Source organism: Schistocerca serialis, chromosome 8 (genome assembly GCF_023864345.2).
Source record: "Schistocerca serialis cubense isolate TAMUIC-IGC-003099 chromosome 8, iqSchSeri2.2, whole genome shotgun sequence".
NCBI lineage: Eukaryota > Metazoa > Arthropoda > Insecta > Orthoptera > Acrididae > Schistocerca > Schistocerca serialis.
In genome coordinates, this window is record NC_064645.1 from 505,821,538 (window position 1) to 505,846,073 (window position 24,536).

At 46.4% G+C, this 24,536-nt stretch overlaps 1 protein-coding gene across 1 annotated transcript in view; it reads right to left on the reverse strand.

Moving 5' to 3' along the window:
• Positions 1 to 24,536, reverse strand: part of LOC126416672 (centrosomal protein of 104 kDa) — a 412,118-nt gene that overhangs the window by 248,930 nt on the left and 138,652 nt on the right. Inside the window, exon 4 of the mRNA XM_050084474.1 lies at positions 1,623 to 1,848. Coding sequence (XP_049940431.1) covers positions 1,623 to 1,848 — 226 coding nt within the window. The remainder of the gene's footprint in view (positions 1 to 1,622; positions 1,849 to 24,536) is intronic.

Sequence of the window (24,536 nt, forward strand, 5' to 3'; positions counted from 1 at the left end):
AATTCTTCAACACAAATAAGCAACTCCCCCTAGTCCTCAGATGTTCTGATGCAATAAGGGTAACTGATTTTGTGCACTGGCTGAGTTACAACAGGATGAACCTAATTTTCCTGACAATTTTTGATTATCTCTAGTTTCAATCAGAGGCTGTCTGCATGGATTGTATACATTAAAATTTGCTTTCTGGCTGCCTGTTTTATCAATGTGAATGTCATTTTCAGCCTGTCTCTAAACATCTTTTGTTTCTGCTCTCCCCACCCTAAAAAAACTAATCTGTCACTTGTAACCACTGGTACTTTACCACTTGTGACAGTGTCCCTCACCCTTAAGTTATTTGCTATTAGCCCAGACAATTTTCCTTTCCCTTCCTGTTGAGGCGAAGGCCATGCCTAGTGTAGTCCCAGCTGCTGATAGAGTCAACAGGAACCACACTGATATGAGACCCCGTAACTGATCCAAGCAGCCATTCCACCTCTAAATTAACTCTCCTAACGCAAGATTTTAAATGGGGCCAGTCATGACGCCTCAGAACAGACACAAGCCCATCACCAGTATGTCTCGTTGCTGAAGCTATCTTTACCAGGTGACTCTCAATTGGATAGTTATGGTCCCTATCTATACTGTTGCCCACCCCACCCACTATTACCATGGTGTCTTCCTTTGTGAAGTCTTTACAAAGTGAACCTCCATCCTCTGTCACCTGACCCAGACTTGCACTAGGTTTAAAAAAACTTGTGACCTGGTAACCTGACCCTAGTTCATCCTGCAACAGTTGGCCAACATCTCTACCATGTGAACTATCTAACAACAAAACTTTCTTTTTCTTCACAACTTTTTCTGACTTCTTGGTTTTCAAATACTTTTTGTAAGTTTGTTGTGTCCTGTCTACTCCTACATCTACTTGTGGCTTATCAATTTCCAACTGTGATAGCAGATCAAACATGTTTTCCACATTCACAGCCACACTGTCTGAGAATGTCCTATTCCTGTTTCTTCTATAACCTGTTGCCACTTCCCACCTCTCTTTCCCTTCTGTCCCCTTAACGTTTCCATATCTTGTTCACTTTATCTAGTTCTGCCTGAAGGGCAGCAATCTTCTCCTCCTGTTCCACTATCTTCCTATCTCTACAGCAAATCCTGCACAACCAATGAGCCTTGTTTATATCCTTTTCTCTAAGCTCTGTTGCTATTGATGATGTCATATCCTACCTTGTACAGAACATAATAAACTTCTTTCCCCCTTAAGTAAAGTGACAGACGATCTACAGAATGCCAGTCAATAATTTTTGTGAAAATTTCACATATTTACTTTCTACTGGACTTCGTTACAATGCAGCATCAACAAAACGAACGGTTTTTACTTAATCAGCATAAGACAGGGGAGGTCATCTACGTACAATGAGTACAGGAATGGACCCAATGTCAAACCCTGTGGAACAACAGCAGTGATTATTGCGCATGAAAATTGCCTGTGCCGTCTAACATGACTGCTTCCAAATGGTTAAATTTGAAGTGAATCTACTACTAACAGTGCCATGAAAGTCATGAAGTTAAAATTTTTCCATAGGTATGTCGCGACGCTCACATTCCAGTGGACTATTACGTACGGAGAGGAGACGTACTTATGACGGCTTGCTGCTTTTTGGCCTCCATGGTGCGGATGATGCTGGCCACTTCGGGGTCGACGTACATCTCGAAGGCGAGGTCGTCGTAGGGCGAGGTGTACTGCGGGTTGCTGACCAGCAGCAGCGCGTTGTGGTTGTTGGGCAGGCCGTTGTTGTTGTTCTCGCGGCCGCACCCGTCCGGCTCGCACAGCTGGCCCAGCACGTTCACCGCGATAAGGCTCACCTGCAGGAAGCAGCACTGTAAGTACTCCAGATTTCCCCAGAGTAGTCGGAAACAAACACAACTTTCATGGTTCTGAAAGTTTCGTTAAGAACGATGTTATCGTGCAAAATACTAATCTTTGAAACATAAAAACATTTCTACTGTCGATAAATTGTAAATTTACATTAGTGAAACGGAACTACATCAGAAACTTAACTTCTCTTTGACAAAAAATTAGTCTACTGTGATCTACATTATAATGCAGTATGCCAACATCTACATAAATGCTCCGCAAGTACCTATATTGTGTGGTGGAAGGTATTTCATGCCAATATTAGTGGTTTTACGTCCTATTTTATTCGTGTTTCGAGCGACAAAAAAAGTCTACACGCCTCGGAATGCAGCCTGATCTCTCTTATTTTATTCTCGAGACCCCTAAACCAGATATACAGGACGAACGTAAAGTCTTCCCCTTGTTACAATTTTTTTTCTTAGCGCTATGCTAGATACAGCTATGCGGTTTGTCTGCAAATGGTAGCTTAGCTCATAAAGCTTTCGTTGATACACTTCCATGTGTGCTCTTTTTGTTGCCCATAGAACAACTAGACGATATTCAATTTCTCACGATGTCTTGGCCAACATCTCTTCCGTCACTGCCTCTACAGCATCTCGTATTCATAGTGTAAGAGTCTGTACATCAGGAACTGGTGAACTGAACATTTTACCCTTAATGTAACTCCTCAAAACATTCGAGACGGGTTACGTCTGGGGAACGTGGTGGTTAAGATGCAGGACTGTATCTATCGATCCATCTGCACGGAAAGGTTTCATTCAAGAACCGCCAAACTAATAACTCCCATTATGGTGATGCACCAACTTGTCGAAACACTACCATTGACTGAAATCTCTATAAGTGAGGTGCAACGTAAAGCTCCAACATATCCATGTAAACGGTCGCCGTAAAGGTAGGCTCAGTGAAAAAGAATCACGCGGAAATGCATCCATAGAAAACTTTGAGTTAAGCTGCCATTTGCAACAAACCAGATAGCTATATCAAACATAGTTGCTTTGAAAAATATATTTGTAATCAAGAAAAGCGTTTATGCTCACCCAATGCACTGGGGCACCATTTCGCGAATAATGGATCTTTAAATTTAATCAACATATTTTGATAACATTGTTTTTCTTCCAAAGATCGTGTTTTTCATGATAGAAACTATCCTCATAATATTGTCACAGACGCATTGTCCTACTTGACATAACCGTACGTCCTTCCCTTACTTGTTATTTATCCGTAAAAATCATTGCAGTACATTGCTTACATACCCATCAGAGGACATGGTTTGGTGAACACTTGTGGTAGGGATCACAGTATGTGTGTGTGTATGTGTGTGTGTGTGTGTGTGTGTGTGTGTGTGCAGTAGCAGGCTGGGACACTGACGTCACAGGCAATCCGACCACCGCTCAGAAGCCCCCCAACACTGTTTTAACCTATTGTGATGTCATTGCGTTTTTGAGTGAATACAAGATTGCTTACGTGAATGTGAGTTCTTATCGGTGACTGACCGTTTATTGTTGAGTTAAGCTACAGTTCTCAGTGTATTGAGGGATTCAGGAGTGTATTTTGAATTGAAACCAATGGTTTGCTGTCCAGTTGCGAGCGGCACTGACCGCTGGAGACAAAGCAAAAAGTTAGCAATATTCATATAATTCCTAAGAACAAAGAGGCGAAACAAAGTGTATGAATGCCTGTAAACGTACCGATTTGTTTTTAGTTGCTAATACTTTTGCGTGTTCCAACATTTTGCTGATTCGGATTACGAAACAGATCTGAAAAGTGAACTATTGAATCTTACTCAAAAATTCAAGTTGAAGCCTGATGCTGCTACAGCTGTATATCTCCCAAATGCAATAGTCGATTTTGGAAGCAGTAATAACATTAATAATGATAGAAAGATTCAGGCACAAAAACTGAATTACCGTAAAATTATGTGTTTTACAGGTACATATATCACCAACTAATGATTGAACCACTAATAGAGAAAACATTACTAAGGAAACAAACAATACTGTAAACACGAGAATGTTTGTTTGTGCCAACAGTTAGAAACTATTCGCATAGCAGAAATTCGCCAAAAGAATGCAAAGTTACAGGATCGTCTCTCTCGGTGTAATGCTGAGTTAAAACGTTTTCAAAGAGTAGTTAAAGGTTATTTCCCGACTGTAAGCAAAAAGTGGTTATGAAAGGATAGTGCATCAGCTGGGCCTCTGACGATATTGCAGGCACTGCATCTTTACAGCGTTTAGCCGTGGGTGCGTTACAATCGATTTCTACTGCTCATTAAACTTCTCTGATTTTATCCTAGTAATTATTTCCTTGGCATGTCACGAGAGAGAGTGTAGTCGCTCGCCGAACTCACTCAAACACAGGCACGCTCTTCCTTGGCATCATTATCCGTCTGGCGTTCTGTTTAGTAACAGTGGTTGCTCACCAGAGGACGAACGTCCGGGTTTTCGTGTCATGAATGGCGATGGAAAGTGTGCCTACCATGTCTGCCATATCATTCTGCCTTCGTGTTCACGGGTTTGTGCCTTCGGAGCTACCTCGCTTCTCCCTTTCGCCACCTTGTTTGTGGATGCTGTAGTCCCGGTATTTACCTGCAGCCAAGGACTGGCATACAGAGTAAAGGATATGCACACGACAGCTGAGGAATTACTGCTTCATGGTCGCGGGTTTGCGTCTTGGAAATTGGCACGTTTCTCATTTCGGCTGCCTTGGTTGTAGACGCTGTGCATGTCAGTATTTGCTTACAGCCGAAGGGAGGTTTACCAAGAAAACGACGAGCACCTCTTCATACACGTAACTAAAAGGCTGGTTGTCATCCAGCGAAATTTAGTTTGTGTTCTCCCGTTAAACGCTGCTTAGCTCTGATCATCAACAATTAAATTAGTCTTAGACCTTCACGTGGGTCAACATTCCGTGATAATAGTACACGCCTGAGTTATTTTAAGCTACTTGTAAAAAGCGAACAGAATATAAATTTTACTGTTGGTTGGCTTAAGAAAATTTTATTTCCTGTGCTTTAATTTTCAAATCATGCACTTCCTTTTAAAGATCCATATGTTAAAGAAGTCAACATCTGAAAGAATTGATCTTTTATTCATGTGTCAAATTACTGTCATGCTTCAAATTATTGTCATTGCTATTAAGCCATAATTTAACTTGAAAGCGGCTTATGATATTTCTTCTCGAGTGAATTACAGTTTATTTCTGTTATTACTTTGTGTTTATGTGGTTTTAAATTTTGCTCTTAATGTTATAGAATTCCTAATCTAAGTTGAATAGAGGGAACAGGCTAAGCTCAAGCTGGTCACCTTGTGTTAATGCCTGTTTAATGACCAGCTGCATTTGTTTCAGGTTTTTCAACTGTTATTACTGGTGTCAGTTATTTGTCTGTTATTCTCCTATTTAAAAATATTACGTATGTCTAACGTTCAAAATTTCTTTAAGTGTTGAGCACTTGAATTACGAGGGTTGTCGAGAAAGTATGTTCCGATCGCTCGTGAAACGGAAACCACAGTGAAAACCTGAAACGTTTTATTTGCAACAGTTAGGTACACCTTTCACCTACTTCTCTACGTAGTCGCCGCTTCAACTTCGAGTTTTGCTGTAGTGTTGTATCAACTGTACAATATCCTCGTCATAGAAAGCAGCCGCCTGTGCTTTCGGCCAGTTGTCTGCACTGGTCTGCAGCTCGTTGTCTGTAGAAAAATTGTGTCTTCACAGCCAGCGGTTCTTGCGAGCAGAGATGAGACTCAGGGGGAGCCAATTACGGACTGTATTGTGGGTAATCAAACACTTCTCATCGGAAACGCTACAGGAGCGTCTTCATTGGCCCTGCAGCGTGCGGCCGAGAATTGGCACGAAGAAGGAACTGCTCGACAGTTGTGTTATGTGGGTTGCATGACACAGGCGAAATCTCTAACCAGGCCTTCGTACTTGGCGGGAGACGCTATTCCCTACGCATCTTGACGTGCCCACTGTTCACTAAAAAAATGAAAAGAGCGACGCGGCACGATCTCCGGGCATACTAGAGACACTGCCCAACACATCTTTGCAAAGCTTTACCGGATTTTCCCAGTGGTTTCCATTTCGCGACCGGTCGGAACTTACTTTCTGGACAACCCTCGTCTTTTCATTGTGACATCTGTTAAATGACTTACGGTCACCTTTTATAGTTCATTTGGTTAATGTTAAAAACCTGCTGAGGCAAATAAAAGTTTTTAAAATTTAATCTCCTATATGCTCAGCACCTCCCCTCTCCTAGTTACATGCTTTCTACCTTTTTCAATTGTATATCTTACAAAGCATTACGTCTTGCCAAGTTCACACTGAAATATTCTTTTCCTAGCGCAGTAGCTATTAGAAGAAGAATCTCGCAGTTCGGCATTCCACCAGCTTCTATACTAGCATTTCACTCACCAAAAAAAAAAAAAAAAAACAGCCTAGATAAATCTGAGAAAGCGGGCAATCTTTTATATGTTTCTTAAAGCTTTATACAAAGAAAAACTTTTAAATAAGGGCAAATTTATTTCTTTATTTAACTACTAAATATCTTAATAATAATAACACATTACAACATGAAAAATTCAGATTTTATTCACAATTGTGTATGAGTCAAGCACGTGTGTGAGGTGTGCCTATAATCTTCTATGCAGTGTGGAAAAGACAATAATATCAGTGGTAATGAATCACAGCACATCTGTTTATTCTGTACTGTCCAGTCACATCAATGTGACCATCTGTCAAAAGCCTGAATAATCACCTTTTGCAGCACAGACTGCTGAAGTGAAGTTCTGGAAGTTACCGACAGGCATGTGGAGCCATGCCGAAACCAGTGGTGTGGCCAGCTACGTTAGGTTCCTCGGCTGAGGATTCACAGCGCTAATAGCCCGTTCGAGGTAATGCCGCAGATTGTCTATTAGGTTTAAATCTGGACAGTTTGGTGGCACGTTGCATTGTCCTGCTGGTAGATGCAATCGTGCCGAGAAAAATCAAACTGCATGTAGGGGTGGACGTGGTCCCCAAGGATTGATGCATACTTGTGTTGATCGATTGCGCTCTCCGGAAAGACTAAATCACCCAGGGAATGCCGCGAAAACAATACCCAGACCATAAAGCTCCCTCCTCTGTCCTGGACTCTTCCCAAGCTTGTTGCAAGATGTACGGTTTCAGACGTTTCACGCCATACACGCCAACAGCCATCCGATGCAGCGTAAAACGTCAATCATCTGAAAGGCCACCTGTCGCCAGTCAGTGGACGTCCGATGCGATATTAGCGCACTAATTCCAGCCTTCGTCGCTTATGTACAACAGTCAACTGGGGGCATGAACCAGACGCCTGCTGTAGAGGCCCACGTGCAGCATTGTTCGCTTCAAGGTCGTTCAGGAGCCACTGTACGTAGCCCACATCTGGGCGGTCAGATGCTCGACAGGTGCACGTCAACTCGCCCGTACACATGTCCGCAACCGTCGTTCACCCCTAACATTTATAGCCCACGGTGCACCACAGTTACCTCGGTGCTTGTTTTGGATGGCGTCATTTTGCCATGTACGGTATTCTTTAACGACGACGGCGTACGAAAAGTTAAAACACTGGCTGTTTTGGAAATGCTTTCTCCCTTCGCTCGAAAGCTAATGATCGTGGCCTTTTAGACGTCAGCATTATTAGAACGACTCCACTGTTTTCCGGCTCCCGCCTCCCCCCGCGGCAAGATTTATCTACCCTCCACTGACAGTGCTACCACCTGCCATCTATGAGTGGTTACTGAATAGCCGGTGGTCACATTTTTGTGGCTGGACCCTGTAATAACCGTGGTTTCGTGGAAAACAGAGATGGCCAAAGTCGTTCATCCTTGGAAACTAGTTCACTGGTGATCGCTCTTTTTTGGGAACCGTTCATTTTAACTCATTCACCGTTCATTGTGCTTGGTATATGGTTCTTACGAAAAACTGAAAATTAGTAGCATAGGTGACTGAAGATGGAAGGTGCCAAGAGGGGGGACTTGCCTCCCCCCTGGAGTACCGAGTTTTTATTCATTACAGAATTCTCACAAACTTGTAATTTTCGTGATTCTGCAAAACATCTCGTTTAGCCAACTGTAACGTTATGTGGCTAATCGCAGTGAAATAATATGTGGCGCACGAAAAACCGGCCCCGAGTACAGACTGCTCGCCAATTACGCACGATTTGTTGACAACTACGAGCAGAATACATAAACATATAATAATTAGGCAGTGAATAAATAACAAATAAGCTAATGCAAACAACTTCGAAACAATAGATGACGATTGGTAAGCGACAATGAGCAGTCTAGTACTCGGGGTCGATTTTTCGTGCGCCACTGAAATAATATTGTAGGAGCTATCATATTCTCTTTACAAAATGTGACACCATACACTCGATTACGAAGCGCGGGCTTCATTCGGTTGTAAGTCGATCTGCCTTTCATAAAAATGAACACGCTCTTTTACCTTGGATCAAAAAAAGACGGAAAATGGCCACTCGTGTGCGCCGTGCCGACGTCCTTTGCCTGTGCAATAACAAAAAAATCTTGCCTTTTTACGAGTATTACTTCTGCTGTTTATCGAATAGTGAAGTAAGCTTATACGCTGTTTTGTTACCTGAAAAGATGTATGTATACCACACCACGTAATTTTTATGTAGTTTACGAAATACATTTTAGCTACCGGTCGTGGACGCTGAATAGAATACGAAAAGAACCAAGAGTTCAGAGTTCAAAAAGATTTGAAACGGATCTAGAATGGACGTGGGGAGCGAACGAAACGAACAAAAACTCGATACAGAACTATGAGCAGTCGGTAGTGCAACTGCCACGAGTGGCCACGCGAAAAAGGACGAGTCTGGCCGAGCGAGACTGACAGACGGGAACGGGACCGAGGCTGGAACGAGACCGGCCGACGTGCCGTCGCGGGAACGATACCGACCGTTTCCCGTTCCCGGGAACCATAACTAGAAAGCCGCGATCGAACATAACTATGAAAGACCGTTCCTTAGAATTCGTTCCTCGCTCGTTCCGTTCATCTTTGTGAACCGTTCCTTTGGACCCGTTAGTTCGCGAACGACCCATCTCTAGTGGAAAACAGATCAATCAGTAACTCGTGTTGTACTAATTGCACATCGCATTCGTGTTTTCACATATTGCAGAAGCCTCTTCATCTATATCGTCCAATAATGCCACAGCAAGAAGATTAAGGACTGATCAGGATGCATCACGAAGGCCATTAGCCTCATTGAAAAGTTAGTATAGTTAATTATACCTACAATTAAATACAATCAACCACTTAATGAGATATTTTTTCGTAGCTTGTTTCATATCACGATCACCTTCAGGTGAGGAGAGCGGAGGTCTAACATAATTATTCATAAAAAATGTATTTGACACAGAGGTTGCTTCATAAAGCAACATTGGTGTCAAAATCCCACTAAAACCTTCCGCCAGTATTGCCTTCCGGTTGCAGAGTTAGGTGCTACGCCCTGTCACTGTCTGTTTGTTTTTTATTGATTTGCAAAACTTTGTCCGTATGAGAAGCCGTCGAGCATTCACTATATCTCTAATGTTCATAGCAGGCGGAAGGAAACTGAGTTTATTCTCAGAAGTTCCCAAAAGTCACAGGATTTCCCAGGTGAAATCAGTTAAGAAATATATGACAACAGAAAACCGTAGACATGCGGATACGTGGTAGACAGCACATAAGCATTCGCGCAGCCCTTGTTCTTTTTCTAGTATTCGTATAAACACGTACTCACACACAAGAGAAAAAAGCTCACACATTAACGCCCCGTAAATGACGAGGTCATTAGAGTCGTATACAGATTCTGAGTGTGGAAGAGCAGGGAAGCAAATCGAATGTGTGCTTTTCAATGCAGCCTTCTCTGGTCTTTCTTTAAGCGATTTCCTTAGGGACACCGTGGAAAAACTAAATTTGTGTGGGTGGACATCGATCTGAACCTGGGTAGTCAGAAATGCATCATCTCCCACTGTTATATACACGCGAGACAGAGTGTTTGTAGCAATAATAGTAAACGACCTGAGGTTCGATAATTTGTGCACCGTTCTGATTTTTTTTAATGCGACCGAGCTTCACCAATCGTCAGTCTGCAAGGGTGATTGCCACCCCCAAGTTTTTGCTCATTAGCATTACATCTAAAGTGAATGCAACCGTCACCGTACTGCAAGAAACAGTTTCTTCATGTACTGAAAACAGACAGTGTGTTGATACATACTTCAGTATCATCATCCGGGAAGTGCTATTGTGTATTTTACTGACGGACGAATATTCGATTTCTTTAGCAAAAGACTGCAGTTGCTTTCAAAAGTAATTGTTACCTGAGTAGACTCGTAGAGGCAAACGTCAAATATGTCTGTCAGTAGAAACCTGGTCCTATGTTCCGTTAAGTCAACAGAAACCACATTTATCTGCAACTGAATAAGTCTGCTTCTTATTACAGTGGATGACATTCATCTCCTACTAGACGTATGAGCGACAGAACAAGCGCTTAATCTGTTTTTTCATAAACACCTATCAATACACTTCAGCAATAAGCATCCATGAGATCTGGACCAAGAGGCAAGAGATTTGGTAGGTAACAATTTAGTGACACCATCCCGAAGTTTCTGATTCAGTGACAATAGATAATAACTTCTGCTATGCTTCTTGACGGCACGTCACTGTACTTATTTTCGCTCTGCTGAAGAAATCTGATGGGGGTGAACGTGAGATCTACCAAATGGTCAGTCTTGTAACCGACACTTCTAATTTGATGACTGGAATAATACACAGAAGAATAGAAAAATGAATTGAACAGATAGTGGCTAGTGTCTATTCTGTTTCAGAAAAGTTATAGATACACAGAAAATCAATCAAGATATTTCGAATCAAGAAGAATATAAGGAAATATTTCTGTTTACCAAACAATTTTTGTTAACTTTATATGACAGAACCAAACCAAAATATGAGAATCGAAATTTTAGTTTGAGGGAAAAAATGCCAACTCTGTGGTTCTAAAGTGATGTAGCCTATAAAATATACACTCCTGGAAATGGAAAAAAGAACACATTGACACCGGTGTGTCAGACCCACCATACTTGCTCCGGACACTGCAAGAGGGCTGTACAAGCAACGATCACACGCACGGCACAGCGGACACACCAGGAACCGCGGTGTTGGCCGTCGAATGGCGCTAGCTGCGCAGCATTTGTGCACCGCCGCCGTCAGTGTCAGCCAGTTTGCCGTGGCATACGGAGCTCCATCGCAGTCTTTAACACTGGTAGCATGCCGCGACAGCGTGGACGTGAACCGTATGTGCAGTTGACGGACTTTGAGCGAGGGCGTATAGCGGACATGCGGGAGGCCGGGTGGACGTACCGCCGAATTGCTCAACACGTGGGGCGTGAGGTCTCCACAGTACATCGATGTTGTCGCCAGTGGTCGGCGGAAGGTGCACGTGCCCGTCGACCTGGGACCGGACCGCAGCGACGCACGGATGCACGACAAGACCGTAGGATCCTACGCAGTGCCGTAGGGGACCGCACCGCCACTTCCCAGCAAATTAGGGACACTGTTGCTCCTGGGGTATCGGCGAGGACCATTCGCAACCGTCTCCATGAAGCTGGGCTACGGTCCCGCACACCGTTAGGCCGTCTTCCGCTCACGCCCCAACATCGTGCAGCCCGCCTCCAGTGGTGTGGCGACAGGCGTGAATGGAGGGACGAATGGAGACGTGTCGTCTTCACCGATGAGAGTCGCTTCTGCCTTGGTGCCAATGGCGGTCGTATCCGTGTTTGGCGCCGTGCAGGTGAGCGCCACAATCAGGACTGCATACGACCGAGGCACACAGGGCCAACACCCGGCATCATGGTGTGGGGAGCGATCTCCTACACTGGCCGTACACCGCTGGTGATCGTCGAGGGGACACTGAATAGTGCACGGTACATCCAAACCGTCATCGAACCCATCGTTCTACCATTCCTAGACCGGCAAGGGAACTTGCTGTTCCAACAGGACAATGCACGTCCGCATGTATCCCGTGCCACCCAACGTGCTCTAGAAGGTGTAAGTCAACTACCCTGGCCAGCAAGATCTCCGGATCTGTCCCCCATTGAGCATGTTTGGGACTGGATGAAGCGTCGTCTCACGCGGTCTGCACGTCCAGCACGAACGCTGCTCCAACTGAGGCGCCAGGTGGAAATGGCATGGCAAGCCGTTCCACAGGACTACATCCAGCATCTCTACGATCGTATCCATGGGAGAATAGCAGCCTGCATTGCTGCGAAAGGTGGATATACACTGTACTAGTGCCGACATTGTGCATGCTCTGTTGCCTGTGTCTATGTGCCTGTGGTTCTGTCAGTGTGATCATGTGATGTATCTGACCCCAGGAATGTGTCAATAAAGTTTCCCCTTCCTGGGACAATGAATTCACGGTGTTCTTATTTCAATTTCCAGGAGTGTACTTTAGAAAGATTCAGAAGAGTTGTCAAATATTGCTTCCCTTGAATAAGTCTTTCCACAAGATGCTGATCTTAATAGATCAGACTCACTTTCGCGTCACGAGGCTGAGCGGATTTTTTTTTTTTTTCCTTTATTGTATTTCAGTTACTCATCGGGGCGGGCTGGCAGCAGCATATGCGCTGCTCTTCAACCGAAAGACATATAACAAACAAATAGAAGACATTTAAAAAGAACAAAGGAGAGAATATGGTGAAAATAAATATAAAAAATGGGGAACCTCATGGAAGGCAATAGACTAAAAAAGGGGTGACTGTAAAATGGAGATAAAAAACTGTTTAAAAGTAGCGCACACAAAAAGCCACACACTGTGGCAATTAAAAGAACACAAGGCACAGTATGACTGGAGCATAAAAAGTATCGACGGATTGGATGGCGTAGCACACAACAAACGCTGACGGCGAACCTCAAGGCAGAACACAATTAAAATCACACCTCTTGACGCACAGTAGAAACAGCACTAAACGCAAGACTGACGTGGCACACTGACGATGATCAAAACGGAGGATCTGCCAGGCGCAAGGAGATGAGGGAGACTGGAAGAAGGGAGGGAGGGAGGGAGGGGAAGAGAGGGGGGAGATGGGCGGGGGGCGAGCTGGAGAGGGCCAGGTAGGGAGGGATGTGGGAGGGAAAGAGGCAAGGATAGGGTGCAGTGTCTCAGGGGGAGGGGAGGAAAATCCGCTCTGGGAGAAGGAGGGGAGAGGAAAAAGGGGGCCCTGGGGAGGGGGGAGGAACAAGGCCAGGTTATAGTTGGAAGGAAAGGTAGATGTCATGGCGAAGTTCGTCATCCAGGAGGGGGAGGCGCTGGAAATTGCCGTGATGAAGGAGATGGAGGGTGTGGAGGTGGAGAGAGGGGGGGATACAGCGATAGAGGCGCAGCAACGGGCAGGGGGTGGAGAGGAAGGAGGAAACCAGAGGGTGGGGGGGGGGGGGGGATCAAGCCTGCGGACAATGTAAAGGATGCGGAGATGTTGGAGGAACAGGAGGAGGTGGGGGAAGGGGATCAGTTCATACAGGAGCCGTGTGGGGGAAGGAAGGCAAATACGGAGGGCAAGGTGGAGTGCATGGAGTTCAAGGATTTGGAGGGCCTTGTAAAAGCGGGTGGGGGCAGAGATCCAGGCAATGCTGGCACAACAGAGGATAGGACGGATGAGGGATTTGTAGGTGTGGAGGATGGTCCATGTCCGGCCAGACAGGAGTTTCAGAAGGTGGAGGCAGGAATGGGCTCTCTGCTGGACGGTCTGGAGATAAGGGGTCCAGGTGAAGTGTCAGTCGAGGGTGAGGCCAAGGTATCTCAGGGTGGGGGTGAGATGGATGGGACGACCATAAAGGGTGAGGTAGAAATCATGGAGGCGAAAGGAGCGAGTGGTGCGGCCTATGATGATTGCCTGGGTTTTGGAGGGGTTGAGACGGAGGAACCACTAGTTACACCAAGTGGTGAACTGGTTAAGGTGGGTTTGGAGGGTACGTTGGGACCGTTGAAGGGTAGGATAGAGAGCCAGGAAGGCGGTGTCATCAGCATATTGGAGAAGATGGACTGGTGGGGGTGGCTTGGGCATATCAGCCGTATACAAGAGATAAAGGAGAAGGGAGAGGACAGAACCCTGGGGGACGCCAGCCGTGGGATAAAAGATACGGGAGTTGATGTTGTGGAGTGTGACATAGGAAGGATGGTGCAAGAGGAAGGAAGTGACCAGACGGACAAAATTGATAGGCAGGGCGTAGGTTTGTAGTTTAAAGAGGAGACCGGGATGCCATACATGGTCATAGGCATTTTGGAGGTCAAGGGGAACAAAAATGGTGGAGTTGACGGGAGTTGAGCTGGAGGGACAGAAGGTGAACGAGGTTTAGGAGTTGGTCTTCAGCAGAGAAGAAGGGTCGAAAGCCACACTGGGTAAGGGAGAGGAGGTGGTGTTGAGTAAGGTGCTGATGGATACGGTGGGAGAGGATGGATTCAAAGACTTTACTGAAGACATAGGTGAGGCAGATGGGATGATAGGAAGAGGTGGCAGAAGGGGGTTTGTTGGGTTTGAGGAATAAGAGGACACGGGAGGTCTTCCACAGGTCAGGATAGAACCCAGTAAAGAGGATGACCTTATAGAGATGGGCGAGGACAGTCAGGAAGGAATAGGGGCTTTCTCGAAGGTGGCGGTAGGTGACACAGTCGTGACCAGGGGCCGTTTTGCGTTTGGACCGGAGGATAAGTTTAATGTCTTGTGCTGTGATGGAAGTGTTTATGTCTGAGGGGGGCAACTGCCCCAAGTACTGGAGACTGGGAGCAAGTGGAGCGACTGAGGTATCGGCACGTTCCATGACGGTGAGGAAAAGAGAAGACCTCGGAAAGGTGGGAAGTGAAGCGGTTGGCCTTACTGAGCTTATCAGGAAGGGGGCGGTCGTTATGGAGAAGGGGGTAGTGGGGAGTGGAAAGGGAACCAGTAAGGCGATGGAAGGCGGACCAGTACTTGGAGGAGTTGATAGGGAGGGTGGCGTTGAGTCGTGTGCAGGTCTGGCGCCAGTCTCGGCGTTTCATTGCTGTAATAAGGTTCCGTACGTGTCGCTGTATTTGCCGGTGGCGTTGGGGTGTATCCCAGTCACAAGTGTGCGGGAAGGAGTGATAGAGGTGGCGAGATTCACGGAGGAGGAGGACAGCCCATGGAGGGAGAGTGGGACGATGTGGGTGGATGGTTTTAGTAGGAACATGGGCCTCCATGGCGTCAGTAATTACCTTCTGAAGAAAGGACGAGGCGTGGATGATGTCGTCAGGATGGCGATAGGTAAGAGGGTGGCTTTCGACCTGGGTGGAGATGGAGTCCCGGTAGGTGTGGGGTGCAGGGTGTGGAGCCGGAGGTGGGCAGTGAGCAGACGTTATGGTGAGAAGGACAGGGAGGTGATCGCTACCTGTGGGGTCAAGGATGGCGACAGCAATACGCCCAAGGAGGTTGGCGGAGGAAATGACAACATTGGGGGTGGTGTCACTTCGGGTCGGGTGTGCTGGGGAAGGGGAACAAGGTCACCTTGGATCGTGGAGAGCAACAGATGCCACCGCCAAAGGGCGGCAGGAGTGTGGCTATGGATGTTGAGGTCGACGGCAATCACATAGGTGGAGAAGGTGCAGTCAATGTGCAAGATGAAGTCATAAGGAAGAGGAGCAGTGGAGCGGACATAGATGGTGGCACAGGTAATGGTGAGGGAGGGGAAGAAGACGCTGAGGATAAGGTGTTCAGTGGGGTCATTGAGGAGAGGTTGTGGCCGGATGGGGATATGCTTAAGGTGGCCAATCGTGACTCCACCCTGCGCACGAGGACCAGGAGCGTCAGTGCGGTGGAGGATATAGGGAGAGGTGCAGATAGAATGGTGGGGCTGGAGAAAGGTTTCGTTCAAGACGAAGGTGTCGACCTGGTGGTGGGAGAGGGTGTGCATGAGGAGGTATTTGTTGGAGCAGAAGGAGCGAATGTTCTGGAAGAGGATGTGATACTCGAGCCGTGCCAGGGCGGGAAGGAGGGGGGGAAGAGAGGGAAGGGAAGAGGCTTAAACTAGGGTGTCGAGGTGGGTGAAAGTGAAGTGGGCTTGGTTGTGGGAGTAAGTGGCAAAGGTGTTCAGGTGGAAAACGGAGCGAGTGCCACGGGAGATTTGTTGGAAGGTGTGGGGGCGTTGGGTGAATGTTTTGGAGTACAACGGTAAGGAACCAGATGATGTCCTCGGCTGTGGGGGGGTGGACGGAGGGAATTGTTGGGATGGACAGGGGGATCGACGGGACGAACAGGGACTGTAGGCTCAGGGGTGGCTGGAGAGGGTTTAGCTTTACACTTGTGGGAGTAGCACATTGCAAGTGTTACAGGAAGGAGGAGCAGTGAGGTTGGGGCAGTTCTTAAGAAAGTGGGAGGCCCTGCAATGGGGACATGTGGGAGGGTTTTTGCAGCTGGGAGTCAGGTGGTCATTGTACATCAGGCACCGCTGGCAACGGTAGGATTGGGGAGGGGATTTGGAGGATTCGACTGGGTGGCGACGGTGGTACATGAGGGCACCCTGGGTGAGGATATGGTCAATGGATGGGGTGGACTCAGAGAAGACCCGCATGAGGTAGATGGGACCAGAGGCATTGTGGATACGGTGGGCAGAGCGGATGTTCAAGTCTGGGTGGGAGTTCAGTTCTGCCAACACTTCATCCTCCGTGAACACCGGGCTGAGCTCGGTGATCACAGCAGTGTAGGTGGGGGGGGGGGGGGCGATGGGGAGGCCAGGGCTGACGAGGAGTGGAAGTGGAAAGGAAGGGTGTAGGATGGCGACAGGGACTCAATAAGGACTGAATCCCTGTGGGGAATGAGTTGAGAAATGGGAGCACCAGGTAAGTACTTTCGTATCTCCATGGTGAGGGTACGAGCATCGAGGAACTTGGGATCGGGAGTCGACAGGACAAAGGTGTGGAGGGAAGGGGCCGGGGTATCGGTGGGTGGAGGTGGGGTGGTGTCCATGGAGACGACAGGAGGAGGGGGAGGAGGTGTTGACTTTTTGTGGGAAGTGGCGGCAGCAGAGTCGGTAATGACGCGCTTTTGGGGTTTTTTGGCGACTGGAGGCTGGGAGGAGGGGAGAGGGATGGGGAGGAGAGGGAGGTAGTGGGGGCAGATCCCTGTGGCGTAGTGGAGGTGCCGAGAGAAGCAGCCGGTTCAGTGGTGGCGACGGTGGCTCGGCGCGACGTGATACGGGAGATGCAGATGACGAAGCGACGGGATGGGTGAGAGAGGGGAAGCCGACCAGCTGAGGGGTGGCAGCAGACGCGTACGTGAGAGCGGGGGATAATAGTGGGAGCTGTTGAGGGTGTGGAGGCTGGAGGAAGGGTGTAGAGGTGTGGGTATACAGCAGGGGAGGAGATAGATGGATGGGTGAGTGGGGGAAGGGAAGAGGAGGTGTAAGGAGGGAGGCCATGGGCGGCACTTCAGGATGTGACTATGGGGGAGGGGGAGGGGGAGGTATAGGTGACAGTGGAGGTGAGAGTACTCATAGCAGACGAACGCCGATGGACAGACGGACGGGCAGCAGGCAGCAGCGGCGGCGGCGGCGGCGGACAGCGAGCAGGCAGGCGGACGGACGAACAGCTACAGCAGCAAGCGGCGGGCGGGCAGACAGACAGACCGACTGACAGACACAATCTTCGAAGACGGAGATCCTACCCTGAGAGTAGCCCAGGCTTTGCAATCTGACGCATTCGAAGCAGGGGATCCAACCCTCTAGATGGGCTGAGCGGACAGCAATCCAAACCTTTCTACACATAAAAATGTCAAACAGCCACAGAGAACCGAATCCGAAACCGCCATTTCGGGAGTTACAATGTTAACCATTGCATCCTGAACCGAGAGCAAATTTGTCGAACATTAGAACTAAAATGAAATTTATGAAGAGCAGTAGGATAGAATTAAAGCTGTGAGATGCAGAGGACGTTCATTACAAACTGAGGTGACCAAAGTCATGTGATAGCGATATGCACATATACAGATGGTGGTAGTATCGCTACACAAGGTATTAAAGGGCAGTGAATTTGTACTCGTGTGATTCGCGTGGAAAGGTTTCCGACCAGATTATGGCCACACGATGGGAATTAACCGACTTTGCACGTGGTATGGTAGTTGGAGCTAGACGCATGGGGCATTGAATTCCTGAAATCGTTAGGGAATCCACAGTGTCAAGAGTTTGGCGAGAATACTAAATGTCAGGCATTACCTCATACCATGGACAACGCAGTGGCCGACGGCCTTCGCTTAACGACAGAGAGAAGTGGTGATTGCGCAGAGCTGTCAGTGTTAACAGGCAAGCAACACTGCTTGAAATAGCCACAGAAGTCAATGTGAGATGTACGACGAACATATCCGCTAGGACAGTGTGGCGAAATTTGACGTTAACGGGGTACTGCAGCGGACAACCAACGTGGATACCTTTGCTAACACCACGATATCGCCTCCAGCGCCTCTCCTTGGCTCCTGACCATATCGGATGGGCTCTGGACGATTGAAAACCGATGGTCTGTTTAGATGTGTCTAGACTTCGGTGTGTAAGAGCCGATGGTCGGGTTCGAGTGTGGCGCAGAACCCAAAAAGCCGTCGATGCAAGTTGTCAACAAGGCACTGTGTAAGCCAGTGGTAGCTCCATAATGATGTGGGGTATGTTTACATGAATATGGCGTAAGAGTAACGTTTTTGATCAGTAATCAAAACGACCTCAGTCCCGAGTTCGAACCACATCACCGCTTAAATCTCGAATGCAATTCATCAGCAATGGTGGTCAAAGACTTCCGTCGTAAGAAGTCACCCTAATCAGCCAACTGCCTTGTCAAAGGGGGTGGAGAAGCGGATGGAGGTTCGGGGTCCTCTCTTGCGCTTAGGGTGGGAAATTGTTCCGATAGGCGGTAGAATCAGGAACGATCAATTGTATGATGATGCGGAAGGCAATGGAAACCACTGCGTGTAAGTCACATAACGTGTATCCACAGGAAACGTGGCCTGTAATTGAAAAGTGTCATTATGATCTCTCCATTGGCAAACGTTTCTGGACTAATCCCACATTCAGATCTCCGGGAGGGGCTGCCAAGGGGGAGGTGACCATGAGAAAATGATTGATTAAGGTAACGAAAGGATAACGTTTGTCAACTCGGGGCGTGGAATATTAGGAGTTTGAGCTTGATAAGGAAGCTAGAAAATCTGAAAAGAGAAATGCAAAGGCTCAGTCACGACACAGTGGAGGTCAATGAAGTGAAATGGAAAGAAGATGAGGATTTCTGATCAGTGGAGTATATGGTAACATCAACAGCAGCAGATATGGCAGAGAGAGAGAGAGTTATTGCAAACAGTCCAGTTGAGAGAGGATAAGTTACTCACCGATTTTTCGTATACGGAAAATTATTAAAGATTTTGTTACAACCTTAAGCACCTTGAGCGAGACTCTAGAAAGTTAATGGCTTGAGCAGACATTGATGGAGCCTGGTAGGGCGCTAAAAGCATGAGGTATTTTTATGGATCTTAGTTCTTAGAAGCGATATGTTGAAAATTGGAAGCAATTGGCGGCGAGTCCATCTCTCAGTAAATCTTGCCAGACAGGCCCACAGCCATACAGTGCAGACAGAGCAGCCCCTAGTCGAGACAGTTCTCCAGCAAGACAGTGCCGCAATACCTGCATTGGCGCCAGCCAAAGGCTGGGCTGGGGGCGATGGACTGAAGGGATGAGTCTACACAGTGGAGTCATAAACCAGGCATTGCATGCAGAGCCACACGCAATAAAAATTCACAAGTTTTTGTGTTCGCTGATACTGCAAATAGGCTTGTGACTCACATCCATTGGCTGCGTCGGTTGTATAAGACACTCCAGCATCTGAGAAACGTTTAGAGATACAATCTTTATTACACCTCATAGCTAGGACAAACATGCCCCAAGGCACAGGCGATTTAGATAAAGATATTTAACATTGTATCTGTTTGCTCGTTGCCATGAGAAGCAATGCGACTTTGGAGAAAAACATCTTCTCCCTCTACGAAAACTTTAAAAAACCAGTAATTGGCGGTTTCTTTTTTTTCAGAGACTCAGGTTTCTTAACTCTTGTGCTGGTTCAACATGAGTTTGTGCTGTCATGTACGAGGGGAGATTTAGAGCCTCTAAAGCCCTGTGATTGGCTCAAGATGGGGTGAAGGCGGTGTCGTTCGTGCACTTTGCGGGAAAACGGAATTTTTTTATGTGAAGAGGTGCGGAGACACTCGGGTCCTGGACTTCAGTCTGGAAGGAATCTTCTGGTCAAAGTTCTGGCATGTGTGGTTGGTACTTGGGACTTGTCCTGACACTGACTTCACTTGCAAGTAGTTAGACTGGAGAGCCGGTGGTGAAGTTCTTACTGCACCGACAATGTGACTTCAAATGTCTCAGACTACTCATTTGCTGAGTGCACACTTTTTCCTTTTAGGCTTTCGACGTTTGGTGTGCTCTGTCGTATAAGCGAGCCAAATTGGTGCTTGGTGCGACCAGCGAATGGGTGTGTCACACACTGAAATCTACCGAAATTTCAAGGCTCTGGCGGAGAGTAAATTGCGATCTGTCTGCCTGATTGCTAGACCGTGAGATTTTGCATTTCTTTCGTGGCCTCGATCGATTCCCAGGTGCCGCCTTACGCCTCGCCTCCGCCGCACACATCTCGCCAGCTGCAAGTTACATCGCTGCACGAAGCAAACAAGTTAACTTACCTGCTTTGGCCTTGTCAGGGCGTACATACCTCAATCACCACTTGCTCTCAGCTGCACCTATATAGACTTCTGTAGATTATCATTCAAAGTCTGCTCAGCGTCAGATCAATTCAGGTTGCATATCCACATTTTTAGGGCCAGAGCACTTGACTCACTTCTGCCACCCGGGATCCTTGTCCATTGTTCTCTTAACCCAGCTGTTAACTGTTTACTGTATTCAATCAATAACTATAATTTATTTCTGTTTTTCTTTAAAAAAATAAATGTTGTTAGTAAATTGTACCACATTCTCAATCATTTTATATAGTCAGAGCCACGGGTTAACTTTCATTGTGGCGTCCCATGCCACGATAACTGTCACAGTGATAGGATTCTTCTCATCAAAATCGACAGAAAACCAACACTGACACTGATAGTTCAGGCATACATGCTGATGTCACAAGCTGAAGATGAAGAGAGAGAGAGAGAGAGAGAGAGAGAGAGAGAGAGAGAGAGAGAGAGAGAAAGTATATGAGGATATTGAATGAATAATTCTGTATGTACCCGTGGTCTAGGGGTGAGCCGGCACGGTAGCTCAGCGTGTTCGGTCAGAGGATAATGTGCCCTCTGTAATAAAAAAACTGAGTTAATAGATCAACGACGAACTTAAAAAGGTGTCTTGCGACGTCCGCCCCGAGCCGATACAACGAACTTAAGCGAACAAAATGAAAATGCCGGCACGGTAGCTCAGTGTGTTCAGTCAGAGGGTTAACTGCCCTCTTTAATAAAAAAAACTGAGTTAATAGATCAACGACGAACTTAAAAGGGTGTCTTGCGACGTCCGCCCCGAGCCGATACAACGAACGAAAAACAGCCGGCACGGTAGCTCAGGCGTTCGGTCAGAGGGCTAGGTGCCCTCTGTAATAAAAAAACTGAGTTAATGGATCAACAACGAACTGAAACGGCTGTCTTTCGACGTCCGCCCAGAGCAGATACAACGAACAAAAACGAACAAAATGAGATTAAAAAAAAAAAAAAGGGTAGCGTCTTTGATTCATAATCAAAACGTCTTCGGTCCCGGGTTCGATCCCCGCCACTGCCTAAATTTTGACAAATAATCAGCATATGGCGGCCGAAGACTTCCGGCATAAGAAGTCAGCCACATTCTGCCAACGGCCTTGTCAAAGAGGGCGGAGGAGCGGATACAGGTTCAGGGCACTCTCTTGTCCTAGGGGTGGAAAATTGCCGCTAAAGACGGAAGAATCAGCAATGATCAACGACATGAGGATGCAGAAGGCAATGGAAACCACTGCATTGAAGACACGTAACGTGTATCCACAGGACATGTGGCCTGTAATTGAAGAAGTGTCATGATGATCTCTCCATTGGCAAAAGATTCCGGAATAGTCCCCCATTCGGATCTCCGGGAGGGGACTGCCAAGGAGGAGGTTACCATGAGAAAAAGATTGAATAATCAACGAAAGGATAACGTTCTACGAGTCGGGGCGTGGAATGTCAGAAACTTGAACGTGGTAGGGAAACTAGAAAATCTGAAAAGGGAAATGCAAAGGCTTGTTTGGATATAGTAGGGGTCAGTGAAGTGAAGTGGAAGGAAGACAAGGATTTCTGGTCAGATGAGTATCGGGTAATATCAACAGCAGCAGAAAATGGTATAACAGGTGTAAGATTCGTTATGAATAGGAAGGTAGGGCAGAGGGTGTGTTACTGTGAACAGTTCAGTGACCGGGTTGTTCTAATCAGAATCGACAGCAGACCAACACCGACAACGATAGTTCAGGTATACGTGCCGACGTCGCAAGCTGAAGATGAACAGATAGAGAAAGTGTATGAGGATATTGAAAGGGTAATCCAGTATGTAAAGGGGGACGAAAATCTAATAGTCATGGGCGACTGGAATGCAGTTGTAGGGGAAGGAGTACAAGAAAAGGTTACAGGAGAATATGGGCTTGGGACAAGGAATGAAAGAGGAGAAAGACTAATTGAGTTCTGTAACAAGTTTCAGCTAGTAATAGCGAATACCCTGTTCAAGAATCACAAGAGGAGGAGGTATACTTGGGAAAGGCCGGGAGATACGGGAAGATTTCAATTAGATTACATCATGGTCAGACAGAGATTCCGAAATCAGATACTGGATTGCAAGGCATACCCAGGAGCAGATATAGACTCAGATCACAATATAGTAGTGATGAAGAGTAGGCTGAAGTTCAAGACATTAGTCAGGGAGAATCAATACGCAAAGAAGTGGGTTACGGAAGTACTAAGGAATGACGGGTACGTTTGAAGTTCTCTAACGCTATAGATACAGCTATAAGGAATAGCGCAGTAGGCAGTACAGTTGAAGAGGAATGGACATCTCTAAAAAGGGCCATCACAGAAGTTGGGAAGGAAAACATAGGTACAAAGAAGGTAGCTGCGAAGAAACCAAGGGTAACAGAAGAAATACTTCAGTTGATTGATGAAAGGAGGAAGTGCAAACATGATCCGGGAAAATCAGGAATACAGAAATACAAGTCGCTGAGGAATGAAATAAATAGGAAGTGCAGGGAAGCTAAGACGAAATGGCTGCAGGAAAAATGTGAAGACATCGAAAAAGATATGATTGTCGGAAGGACAGACTCAGCATACAGGAAAGTCAAAACAACCTTTGGTGACGTTAAAAGCAACGGTGGTAACATTAAGAGTGCAACGCTAATTCCACTGTTAAATTGCAGAGAAGAGAGCAGGTAGGTGGAAAGAATACATTGAAAGCCTCTATGAGGGTGAAGATTTGTCTGATGTGATAGAAGAAGAAACAGGAGTCGATTTAGAAGAGATAGGGGATCCAGTATTAGAATCGGAATTTAAAAGAGCTTTGGTGGACCTACGGTCAAATAAGGCAGAAGGGATAGATAACATTCCATCAGAATTTCTAAAATCATTGGGGGAAGTGGCAACAAAACGGCTATTCACGTTGGTGTGTAGAAAACATGAGTCTGGCGATATACCATCTGACTTTCGGAAAAGCATCATCCACACAATTCCGAAGACGGCAAGAGCTGACAAGTGCGAGAACTATCGCACAATCAGCTTAACAGCTCATGCATCGAAGCTGCTTACAAGAATAATATACAGAAGAATGGAAAAGAAAATTGAGAATGCGCTAGGTGACGATCAGTTTGGCTTTAGGAAAAGTAAAGGGACGAGAGAGGCAATTCTGACGTTACGGCTAATAATGGAAGCAAGACTAAAGAAAAATCAAGACACTTTCATAAGATTTGTCGACCTGGAAAAAGCGTTCGACAATATAAAATTGTGCAAGCTGTTCGAGATTCTGAAAAAAGCAGGGGTAAGCTATAGGGAGAGACGGGTCATATACAATATGTACAACATCCAAGAGGGAATAATAAGAGTGGACGATTAAGAACGAAGTGCTCGTATTAAGAAGGGTGTAAGACAAGGCTGTAGCCTTTCGCCCCTACTCTTCAATCTGTACATCGAGGAAGCAATGATGGAAATAAAAGAAAGGTTCAGGAGTGGAATAAAAATACAAGGTGAAAGGATATCAATGATACAATTAGCTGATGACATTGCTATCCTGAGTGAAAGTGAAGAAGAATTAAATGATCTGCTGAATGGAATGAACAGTCTAATGAGTACACAGTATGGTTTGAGAGTAAATCGGAGAAAAACGAAGATAATGAGAAGTAGTAGAAATGAGAACAGCGAGAAACTTAACATCAGGATTTATGGTCACGAAGTCAATGAAGTTAAGGAATTCTGCTACCTAGGCAGTAAAATAACCAATGACGGACGGAGCAAGGAGGACATCAAAAGCAGACTCGCTATGGCAAAAAAGGCATTTCTGGCCAAGAGAAGTCTACTAATATCAAATACCGGCCTTAATTTGAGGAAGAAATTTC